This window comes from Akebia trifoliata, chromosome 7, assembly GCF_017979445.1.
Source record: "Akebia trifoliata isolate Shusen 1 chromosome 7, ASM1797944v1, whole genome shotgun sequence".
Lineage (NCBI taxonomy): Eukaryota > Viridiplantae > Streptophyta > Magnoliopsida > Ranunculales > Lardizabalaceae > Akebia > Akebia trifoliata.
In genome coordinates, this window is record NC_141381.1 from 28,741,052 (window position 1) to 28,753,579 (window position 12,528).

Consider the following 12,528-nt stretch of genomic DNA (forward strand, 5'->3'; position numbering starts at 1 on the left):
CCCAATACTTAACATTTTATACCTTGGAGATTACTTAAAGAGCCATCGAAACTTTAGGCCGATGTTTTAAATCTAAAAAACTTGATTTGACTCAACTTGAATGTCAACTAAATCCTCAACTAAATGACAATGAGTTGACCCAAGCAATCCAATAAAATATATTAAGCTATCATGTATGTGCTATGACCTTACTAAATCTTATTTGCTATTACAAACCCAAATAGGGTAGAATACTAGAATTTATTAATGATTAATTAACTTAAAACAACTTACTAAATCTAAAACTACTCCAAAACTAGGGGATCACATAAAACAACTTACTAGGGGATCACACATCACACATCACTCAGCTTCAATGTTTTAATGCTTTGGAAAATGGGCTTTCTTTTATTTATGGATATAAGTTGCCCAACTGCAAGCTTGCACTATGATTTGTTGGATGATGTAAAGACATTTGAAACCCTAATACACACTAATACATCCTGTTTTTTCATATTAAAGACTTGGATTTCTTCTTATTCACTTCCATGTCTTCCTCCTCTTAAATCTTGATGACCTGTATGAAGGTCTACCTGACAATAAAAAGAAAACTCAAATAAATATTCTTATAATAATTACTAATAAAAAAGAAATTGTTGGGTCACTACTCTCAACCTTGAATCGATGAGAAAAAGACCATTTTGCCCATATATTACACAGGACTAATTTGATTACCAAGAGATATTAGCCAAGCCAAGACCAAAACCTTTTTAAAAGCATAGTTATGAGTGGTTTCTCATAATATTATTCCCTATACAAGTGTTATATATAAAGTGGTATTTTCAAACAAGGTGTTCTGTGCATGCAGATTTAGGGTACTTGTATAACATTATGCAACTTTCAACAATTAAAATGTAAAATAACTGATAATATCAAAGGTATATATGTGAACTTACAATTGTAAGGCCTTGGAGAAATGGAATGGAAATACGTCTGAAAGAAATCTCTATTTTCTTTGAGTAGCTCTTTCCACACTGAAAGCATATAGAATCCATTAAAATCAGTCAATCACACACACACACACACCATCCTCATCCTTATCCTCGTCGAAGCCTTATGAAAAAAATTGGGTTCGGATTAATTTTACTGTTAATCTATTCCTTTCCGACAAAAGTCGTGTATTATGTTATTATACAAGTGTGTTCATATTCAATCTCACTATGTCAATCCCACCAAAACACACAAAAATATTTAGAGGGGATAGAGAAAGACCTGTTAATGTGATGAGAGGTCGGATGCTAGCATGATGGGCTAGAGCTTTGACGCAGTCGTCTCGGTTCATGCCAAGAAGCAAACACCACTCTATCATGTGTTGAACCTGTATTTTCATGCACCAAAAAACAAAATATAACAAAGGTTTTGATGATCACAAATCAGCTTGTAAAAAAGCTCTACCTATGATATAAAATTAAAGTTTCAAAAATAAAAGAGATCCCACATAAAATCTAGCATCCTTTACATGAAGAGAGTGGTTTCTATGGCAAGTTAATTACCATTCTAATGAAGCTATGTGGGTGGCAATGCAAACAAGGGAGGTGGTTATGATTATGAAACATTTCTCCCTTTTTTTCTCTCTCTAAAATACAATTGGACAAAAGTCCAAAACAATACTAAGAGAGGAAAGAAAGAAAACAAAGCAAAACTGCATGAAGGGTGAAGGATCAGATATTTGGGGTGTTATATACATATAAGAAGGAAACTAGGAAAGAAGGAATAGTTGTTATCCACATGGTATCTAAGTGAAGGGCCAAAAGAGCAATAGAAATCCAAAGAATGGTTTCACCTCATCTTCAAGAGATAAGACTACATGAGGAGTAGGTTTGAGATTGTAGATGGTTCTGGTCCTCCAAGCCCAATCCTGGAGCCACATCACTTCCTCAGCCTTATTGGGTCCTACTTTCTTTCAAGTGCCATGAATGTGATGTACTGGTGGTCCTCCCACTTTCCAACATCCAACATCAATGAAACTTAATTTCTTTCTATTACCACCACATTATTGGATGGTTTAAATTTTAAAACTTCATTACTAGAAATCACTTTCTATAAATAAGAACTACTCAGCGAGTCAACTCGGTACATTATCAAGATAAGTTGACAGAATTAACTAAAAAATGCACCGAGTCAAGTTTGAAAGTTTTCCCCAATTATTTTAATGAGAAATTTATTTTATTTTTGCTTACAAGAAAAACAGTCTGGGATTTCACATAATCCTAATCTACCAATCACACTACGTCTAGCATAGGTAGTTTTGTAAATTGTGGATGCCCTCAATAGACATGGTTTCGTTTGATTGGTCGATCGACTTTCCTGTGAGAAATTTTTTTTCCATTAAATTATGGAGAGCATTTAAAACAATACGACAAGACTCTGGTTGATAGGGTTACAACATTTTTCCTTTTGAGCGCATATGATAAAAGTTCTACACATCAAGGTTACATTAAAACCACATGAAGATTGTACACAAGTGGTGGAACTTCAACATCTACAAAGACGATTTTTCCATATGGGATCCAACAGTTGGACCACGTAACCTTTCTCTCTCTCTCTCTACATGTGGCAAGTTAACCCCTTTTGACTCCTGTGATAGGTATGTAGCCTGCCATGATAGGTGGAGTGTAATTTTCAATTTTGTGTTTGATAGAGCAATAAGATACATGAACCATGAACCATATCAATCAATAAAGATACATGAACCAAAATGAAAATCAGACTAAAATTAGAGCTGTAGACCCAAAAAAGTGTCCCATGGTTTTGGAAATAGGTTTTGGGATCCAAATAAGGAGCAACATATCTAATCAGACCACACTGTACATTTTCTGATCTAAAAGGTATCAGATCAGATGACATATGAGAAATACACAATGTCCATGTATAATGTATTATATTTTATATGTACTTTGTTTGAGTTGTCATTGGATTGGAGTTGAGATCCAGTAAGGTCATCAGATCACTTACGGATTGACCCAATCTGATTCAAACAAAGCAGCAAAAAGTCACCATTTGAAAAAAAAAAAAAAACATAAATTCCATCCAAGATAAACAATAGTTCATTATGATGGAAATCAGAGCCCAAAAACCAGATCTTGAATCCATGATATCAAGGGTACAATCAGATTTCTCTATAATCTTGTATCATCACCACCACCAAGTAAACAAATTCCAAATAGATAGAAAATTCTTGGAATAGAAAATTAAGAGTTCTATATTAAAATTGTTGAATAGGTCTCCGCCTACAAAAAACAATCAAAACCATGGACCATGACTACGGTTTTAGTTACAGACTGCACTACCACAAATATGCAAGGCAACATCAAGATCACCATCTACGGCGGCAGCTTGCCATGTCATCTTCTTAACTGGCATCAGTTTTCTCCAAAGCTGTGATTGAATACTATGTGTCAGTGCAAGCACACAATGAATATAAAACTTGTGTGTAAGAGAGAGGGAGAGAGATTACTATTGTAGTTGAGAAGTTTCTCAATAAGGTCAACGTGGGTCATGAGCATTCGCCTGCAACAATATCGGACCAACCCCAAAGCATCAAGTGCATCTCTGTAAATCATTTAATGATATCAGTATCTCTTGGCACTATTTTCTATAATGTTTCTCTTCAATCATGATTTGATTGGAATGAAGCCATACAGACAACTTGGAAAAAATGCTTCAATGCCCTTATTTAAAAAAGTATGCATCTCTAATTAAAGTAGATTAAGGTATTTCATAGCACATGACTCGCTCATAAATGTCGTGAGAATAACTAAACTGGATTATATCGAACAGATGAGGAATCACTTCTGATTAGTCATGTTAAGTGCAATACGGTGTTCATTATGTAACTGACTTAAGTATGCACTCAGGTAGAATAGAGTGAAACAAAAAAAAGAAAAAAAAAAATTGATATGCACAAGTGTGTATAACAACTTTAAAAAACAACTCTAGTATCACCGAGCACTGATTAAGCATATGGCTTCATCAAAGCAATAAAGCTTCAACTATATCACTACAGATGCAACAGAATGCAACTGTTACTTTTTTTTCTTTTATTTTTTATTTTTTATAATAAGTAAGCCGGGCTTGAACCCATGGCCTCAAAATAGCATAACGATATGTCTAACCCTATGAAAGAATATAACTGACATTCTGGAGACAAGAAACCAACACGAACAATACCCCAAGTAGCTCGTCTTTTTCAGGTGAAAGTTCAACAACTGATGCATCATACATCCTTTTAACATCATTGAGAAGTATCACAAAAGCCTACAACAATCTGATTTTGGTTACACCCTTGGGAGCATATACTCCCCTAAATAACTACATATTCAGCATTAGGAATTCAAATCCACTCCATACCTAACCAAGAATCTCGTGGAGTATAATACCAATATTAAGAACTAAACATACTTCTTTTTTTTTTTTTTGATAAGTGTAATATATTGATGATAGAAGGAGAACCAAAAAAATTAAGATTTCTTTCTTTTTTTATGGGTAAGCTGGACTTGAACCCACAACCTCAATGTGTCAAACCAACTGAACTATGTGTCTAAGCCTAAGAACTAAAGATACTTCAAACCAGGGCATCTCCATGTACAACCTCATAATTCAAGGCTGCAGATATTTGTAAGCCAAATTCTGCTCATAGTTAGAACCTAGAGCTTGAAGAACTTATTAATTGATGTGATCCCAGCACTCTTTAAGTCACTGCATTAAGCTAGAAATAGGAATGCAGAAACTGCTCATAAGAATTTCTTGACAAATTTCAAAGGTTAATTGAAGGGCTCAATCCTACTAAAAAAATTTGAATCTAAAACTCCATGTAGTTCCCTACTTAAAATAAATGAAAAAATGGACAAAGAATCAAACAAGGGATCTTCATTTTGTCACAAAAAACTTGAATCTTAATTTTATGGTTAGGGTCGCAAGCCAGAATGGTGTCCCATTCCTATAGCAACATATGGTGTCTACATGGCACATTTTTATTGGATATCAAACATATCAGACCGCGTGTCATGCAGAAAACGGCTTGGGAAGGAGCCTGGTGAATTTTAAACTCCAACCAAAACGTGCCATGTTGACACCACTCCTATAGAATAGGAATGGACACCTTTAGCAGATCCTTATTCTTATGGTTCCTTCCTACTTAACCTTCGACTTCATAACAACATTTGCATTTGTCCAAGTTACAACGTTTCTTTTAATTTCAAGTGGGGGCAACAATGTTTCTAAGTTCTTTAATCATTCTTCTTCTGCTCTTCCACTGCTTCAACTCAAAAAAATCCAAAATTTCAAACCTTGCTAGAATAAAATAAAGAAGCAAAATCATTCTCACTAAGTTCAGAAAGTCTGTGATTCTACCTATCAAGAAAAGAAAACAACTACTAATTCTATCCAACAAAGTTTAATTTACATCCAACAGTTATCAAAGCCAAAACGCAAATTAAAACCCCAAAAATAAATAAAAAATCTAATAGAGAAAGATTTATCTCACCCTTCAGTGTAATCGGCCTGGAGAAGATCAAGGTACGTATCCCATTTGTTACCAATCACCTTTTTACAACAATTCCAAACAAACGGAACGTAATCAAAGTTAGAAATCTAAAATAGAACAAACGAAAAAACCCTAAACGAGTTAGAATCTGGAGATTGAACCTAAAAAACTATAACAGTTTGAATGTTGGATCAACAAGATCCAAAATTTCAGACACCCAAGAAATCAAATCGAAGCGATGAGACCAATTACCTTTCCACAGGTGAAGCAGCGAACGGGAATTATCATCGCTCCTTAGCCCTAATTTCCACTCTCTGTCTCGGCTGGGCTGAACTGTTCGTTTTCTCATTTAATCAAGGGGCGCGCTATTTACACCTACTTCGTTGCTCACCACACCCACTTAAACGTTACATGTCAATGACTTGTGATTACGTTAAATACCCTTTCCAGTTTTATTATATTTTACTATATTCACCCACCTAATATTCATCGAACAAATGCAACTTTTCCCTCCTAATGATTCGAAACATCTATATCGAAAAATCCTATCAAAATTCAATTGAATCCATATAACCAATCAATTTTTCTGCAAAGATTTATCAAATGATTGTATTTTGATCCATTTGTGGGGACATTATATATTAAAATCTGATTTATTTTTATCATTATTTTATATAATTAAATATTTTGATATATGGAAGTGAGTTTTTATCATTTATTTTCATCATCTTTTATTTTTGAAAATGTTGTTAAAAATCGATTTTATCTTGGTTTACATCAATTTTATTTTTCAAAATTTCTAGTATGTTCGACAAGTCAGAATCGGACTCATTAGCACTATTTCGATAGGTATATACTAAATGTATTTTTTCACATAGGATCCTTATGTACATAACTATTAGGTATGTACCTACCAAATGATAACATATTTTTTCAACATGTTTTTACCAAGTTTATCGTTCCTATATTGATAGTTACATATTGAACAATGACTTGCACGAGATCACATGTGAAAAGGATTCGATATGTTACTACCAAACCTTATTGAAGATGTGCGGTGTGTTTTTATTGAAAATTATATTATTGAAAAGTTTGGTAGGCTACTATTTGTTTTAAAATAAATTGTTGGGTAAAATTAGCTGATAACTTTTTGCTGCATACACCCACAAGTACAGTGAGTGAAACCAATTAATAAATGAGTATAGGAGCAAAAAAGTTGGTGTTAATAGCCCATGTCGTTAATAAATTTAGAGAGGTGCTATTGACATGCCAACTTTTACTTATTTTACCCTATTACAAAGTTTTGGCTCAAATTATAATATCAATATTATAACACTCATTCAAACAATTTTAGTAGTTGTTTATGTTGAGAAAAACATGAACAATCGAATAAAGAAATGAATTAAAAACAAAAAACACAAATCACACATAAAAACACAGATTTTTACATAGTTCCCTTAAGATTGAGGTATATTCATGAATCACACAGATTCCACTATGAAAAGAAAACAAGCAATTACATATTTCACCCTTTCACCCAAAAAAGAGAAATATAAATATCTGAGAAAACCTAACTAGAGTTTTACATAATATTAGTGAAAATATGAAAATGCCCTTGGAAATTTTTTTTCGGGGGTCGCTGGCCCCCCTCAATCCTCCCAGCAAGCTTACTATCAAGCTTAACCAACATGAAGGCATGGCTTGCTTTACAGTACCTCCTTGTTAACCAGTACTATTGGGCTTTACAAACCACAACAATTTATAGAGATGAAGGCTTCTGAACCAAATTCCAATCGGTCTTGAAAATGAAGATATCCCCTTTACATCGTTGTTCACATCATCAAATCTAGAGGGGAAAGGGAATTCTTTATGTTTCTCTAGCACTATTCATTTTTTTTAAAATACCTATTATATCATTTTTTTTCAAAATTGTTGTTTTTGACCTTTTTTTTATTAAACATATATTGAAAATCATTTTTGTCCCCCCACCTCTTATATTCCCCTTTCATTTTTTTCTTTTTAAGTGAGTGAATGGTGTTTTAGAGAATGAATGGTGATTTAAGATGAGTTGGCTGGAGTTCAAAGTGGCTTGTAGTCTTCAAATTAGGAGAAAACCACCAATTTGAAGAAAAGAATTAAAGACTTGGGTTGGAAATGCTCTAAACATATATCGTTGATGGTGATTAATGTCAATAGACACCCTTTTTCATTCTAAAATGTGTCATATTACCTTCTTTTTCTAATAATAAAAGGGTATTTTTACACTTCCATAATCAATGAAGACCTATCAAAGCACTCGACAAGTTAAATGGCTATTTCTAATATTATTCTAAGAGATTATCTCAACCAAATCTCTCTCATTTTTCACTTAGAAATAAGATCCCCTAATGAAGCAATGTATAATTCCAAACGTTCCACATCAATATCAAAAGTTCTAGTAATATGTTTATCATAGAGGTTGCATAGCGTACCTATGTGAGGTTTAAATCCAAAGTTTGCCCTTCCATGCGTGCAACGTATGCACACACACGCACTAAGGTTTTTCAGATCAATGGGTCTAAATCCTTTTAGAACCCATGGGCCCTCGTGCGCACAGGCTTTACCCATATCTCTCTCACATTCACTATAATATGTGAGAGTTTCCATATAAGATTTACACTATTTTCTTGTTTCTATATAATGTGGGACTAAAAATATTTACCACTTCCATTCAAACACATGGGATAAATACCAAATTTTTCCAACAAAAACTCAATGATGCATGTTTCAGGAAAAATATTTGTATCCAAACACATATTTGCAATAGGTTCCTTATTAATATGTCATCTCTGATTGAGTAAGAGCAATCATCATGTCAGCATCAATGGATGTGTTCTTCAATTCTCAGAAGAGGTCTGCTTTGACTCCAAACTCTTGATGTAATTCTTAAGAAGAATGCCCAAGTGTAGGTACTTTAGGAGTCAACATCTCAACCCTGAGAATTTCCTCTTTTACTTGTATTCCACTGATATTTTATTTAATTTTCGGTTCTTTATGGAAACCTCTTTGTAATTTTTGCCCATTTATTTCTTATTTTTGTATAGGCTAGAATCAATATCTTGTCCTCTTCCTCAGTCCATTATTCTTTCTACAAGCAAGGCGATTGAACATTATCTGTGCATGTTTTCATGTGTGAATTTATTCACAGTCTCATGACAAATGCTAGATGCAAACCATAGTTTTAAAACTCTTCGACTCAACTCAAAACTCAACCAAGTTGACTCAACTTGATTAGATTTTGAGGTAACTCAATTTTAAAAATACGATGGAACTAGCTCATCGAGTCAACTTAGCAAATTGCCAAGTCAACTATTTAACTTGACAGAGTCAACCCAAAAATACTACGTCATGGTTAAAATTTTAACCAAGTTAGCCTGGTACATTTAATATTCTTGTAGAGAAAAACATTATTATTTGTTTTAAAATTTCAAAAAATATATTTATATTTATAAATTTAATATATATACTTTTTAACTCATACGATTCTACTTAGGAGTTGTCCGTTCCCTTGATTCAACTTATAAGTAACATTCGAGTTGAGTTTATAAAAATTTAAAACTTTGATGCTAATGATAGATGTGCGCACTTTAGCTAGCTAGTACATGTTTTCAATAGAACAATACATTTGTAAAGGGAATACAATGCCTAAACATAAACTAAATAATGCACGGCATCAGAAGAAAGCCGACTATTACGCTTTGATGCTATATCTAATTGTCGAAACTATATGTATAATTTCATGTTTAATAACATGCGAGGGGAACGTGATCATAATTAAAACATCATTTATAAAATTTAAATTATTAATAGCATCTTTGAAGAACATTATAATTAAAATGTTATAGAAAATCATTTACGTTGTACTAGTCGTTTCTCCCAATTCTATTATCTTAACGATCCCAAACGCTAAAAAGTAAAAGTAAAAGTTGGGGCGAAAATAGCAGCTATCTTTATCAAAGCTGTAATGAATGAAGAGTTAAAACTTTTTTTTTTAAATGGCTGTACTAACCTTTAATTATGTCTATATTACATTTTAAAAAAAAGATACATGACCTATTAGATCAAAATTGATATTTTTAAATATTTCTATGGGTACAAGTAGTACCTCACTTACTTGGTGCAAGCGTTGTATGTGCCCCGAGACTAGTCATTGGACAAGACCATAGTCTATGATTGAAAAAAGCTCAAATATGAGCCCGGCCCACTATCTACAGGAATACTCTGTTATCTATAAAAAAAATAGTAAAGATGTAAAATATTTCTTTAAACCCAGAGAAGATTTTCTAATGATGTAAGATCCCAACATGATTACAACAGCAGAGGTTTAGATTTAACCTTCCTGCCATGGTTTCAAATCTCCATGGCATCGTTCAAGAACCAATGAGAAATTCAATGTGAATTGTCTCACACCATGTCTAGCTTAACAATTGAGATGACTCAGACGATACTTCAAAATTTTCATCTAATTCAGTAAAAATTGATCAAGTCAACCAAACATTTATATTTTCTATTTAAAATAAAAATGTGATTAATGATCTTCTAACCATCTTAATTTTATATAAAACAATTATAATTATTGACATTAATATTTTTTAATAAATTATTGTAATTTGAGTTGAAGGAATTATCTCATTTGAGATTAAATGACTTAGAAGAATCAAGTCAATATCAGATGGGAGTTTGATGGTGAGATAAGATGAAATATTGAGTTTTAAAACCATTCTTCATGCATCGGTTTTGATCCAAAAGCTTCGTTCATGAAAGTAAGATAAGAAAGGTTTTTTTTATTTGGATCATTCAAAAGTTTTACAAATGTTCAAAATGACTTAAATACCCTCAACTTCAATCTCTAGTAAAAATATCCTTAATCTTATTTCCCCAAACATCTATCTTCTTCAAATTCTTCAACATTTTGTATTTAATTTTTTGTCAAAAATCTTTCTATGAGAAGTACATTTACCTCTCGACCCCTTCTACTACGAGGGTTTTATATCATTTTTTTTTTAAAGTCTCTCACAAAAGACTGAGATAAGGGTGAAAATCAGGGTTAGGGGTATCAAAATATTCACCAAAAATCTGAAAAGATGTGTCTAAATTTACCTTTTTATTCTTTTAATCATTGAAGTGGGATCCATTTATAAGTTTTCTCGTGAAGTCTATGGGGGTAAAATGATGAAGACTTGAAAACTAAAAATCACCAATCAATTAGGTGTGCAGGCCTCCACCCAAGACCTTGCTTTTGTGATTATTAAGGGTACAAAACTCATTATATCCCCAAACGTACACTTATGGAACTCAACAATTATCTTGGACCATGGTTTTAATACTCATTTTTACGTCTCGTCTTGTCCATGAACGAACCGAGTCATCTCGGATGAGTTTTCTCATTTATTCGAGTCTTCTCATCCAAAAATGACAAAATTGACTGACTTTTAAGAGACTCGTCAAATTTGAGATGACTTGTCAATCCATTTCATTGGTGGACGATATCGTGACATTTCGGACGAGTAGTCTTGGTCTTGGAAGAGTTATAAGACCATGTCTTGGACACCTTAAAACAAGGTCCATTCTATTGTATCCATCATTTATGTTCAGCGCATGTACTTACCTGATGAATCTCGCACCAAAATGTGTTTAAAGTGGGTGCAATGAGCTTAAACGGTGTGTGCAAATAGAATGACCCAACATGGAAGCAAGCAAATGTAAAAGGAGGGTACTTGGATCGTCCACCCTATTGTTAGGGGGAGTGGATCCTTTGTAGTGCTCTTTTTCTGTAGCGCACGTTGACAATTAAGAGAGTGCCATGTCAACCACGAATTTAAACTACACCGTTAAGAAGTGTTAGAAAATTAGAGATTTAGGCTATGTTTGGATTGAGAGAAGTGGATATAGAAGAGAAATTCAATTTTTTTCCACCATGTTTGAATTGGGAGGAGAGAACTTGGGACAATTTTGAAATTTTAAAATATCTTAAAAGAGATCTAGGGGTAGAGTTGGTATATAAAATAATTTAAAAGGATTTCTATCCATTTCTCTCCTCTTCTCTCCACTTTTGGAGAGAAAGAAAACTCACTTTTTTCTCTCTCCAATTCTTTTCTCTTCTCTCCCCATTTAACAATCTAAACAAGAGAAATGGAGATGAACTCATTTATTTTCTCTTCTCTTCTCTTCTCTTCTCTCCATTTCTCTAAATCCAAGCACATCATTAGTGACCATACGTCCATTTTTATTGTCATGGATCATGTTAAAAAATACATTATAAAAAAATAAAAAAATAAAAAATCAAATCCAATCCAAACCATAAGTACTAAATATCTGAATTGTTATTTTTTTTTTTAAGTGATATTTTGTGGCTATAAAAAAAGAGCTGCAAAGAGTGCTACATGAAAAGAGTGCTACAAAGGACCCGTTCCCATTGTTAGGACTTGGGAGAAGTTTGAAAACACGGTGCAAGATGCATTAAAGGTTTTTTCTTTTTTTTTGGGAAGGTTAGATGTATAGAAGTTAGAGAACAAAGAATGCAAGATTTAACCTACCAAAAAGAATGTAAGAGATCTAAATGTTGCAATCAACCACCAAAAATAATTGATCGATAATCACACGGTTACACAACATATACACTGTATCCCCCTATATGTGGTCTATAGACATTGATCATCAGAAAATGTCCTCTTGGTAACTACTTTATACATGACCATATCAATACATATATAAAATAATAATACATAGAAAGAGATTAAGGTATACAATTCTATCTGATCCAAACTAATATTATGTTAAAATTAACATTGGCTCTGACATGTGATTTACAAGTATTTTATTTGAGTAAATGAAGTAATTGTAAACAAAGACATGGCATACCTTGCATCTTGCACCGCATATCTTAAGGGGAGTAGGCTGCCCCAAGGAAGCTGAGCCACCTATCAAAGTGATAGGGGTTTGACTGCTTCAAGTGGACAAGCCAT

The 12,528-nt window shown here is 33.1% G+C and overlaps 2 protein-coding genes across 3 annotated transcripts; both read right to left on the bottom strand.

Annotated features, from left to right (window-relative positions):
- Window positions 1-223: 223 nt before the first annotated feature.
- LOC147398822 (uncharacterized) lies at window positions 224-1,852 on the bottom strand. Of its 2 annotated transcripts, none has more exons than XM_086448143.1 (4): window positions 1,533-1,852; window positions 1,252-1,357; window positions 936-1,013; window positions 224-568 (listed from the first exon to the last, which is right to left on the bottom strand). In XM_086448143.1, the coding sequence occupies exons 1-4, from the start codon at window positions 1,593-1,595 to the stop codon at window positions 516-518; spliced, it is 300 nt and encodes a 99-aa protein (XP_086304269.1). In that variant the 5' UTR covers window positions 1,596-1,852; the 3' UTR covers window positions 224-515. The 2 variants fall into 2 exon arrangements, with proteins under 2 accessions (XP_086304269.1, XP_086304268.1); XM_086448142.1 differs by having other exon boundaries at window positions 224-572; window positions 1,533-1,845.
- A 1,362-nt stretch (window positions 1,853-3,214) lies between these two features.
- Window positions 3,215-5,930, bottom strand: LOC147398823 (DNA-directed RNA polymerase subunit 10-like protein). The gene is made up of 4 exons (XM_086448145.1): window positions 5,777-5,930; window positions 5,525-5,583; window positions 3,497-3,591; window positions 3,215-3,417 (listed from the first exon to the last, which is right to left on the bottom strand). Exons 1-4 carry the CDS (start codon window positions 5,810-5,812, stop codon window positions 3,392-3,394), a joined length of 216 nt encoding a protein of 71 aa, XP_086304271.1. The 5' UTR covers window positions 5,813-5,930; the 3' UTR covers window positions 3,215-3,391.
- Window positions 5,931-12,528: the final 6,598 nt, after the last annotated feature.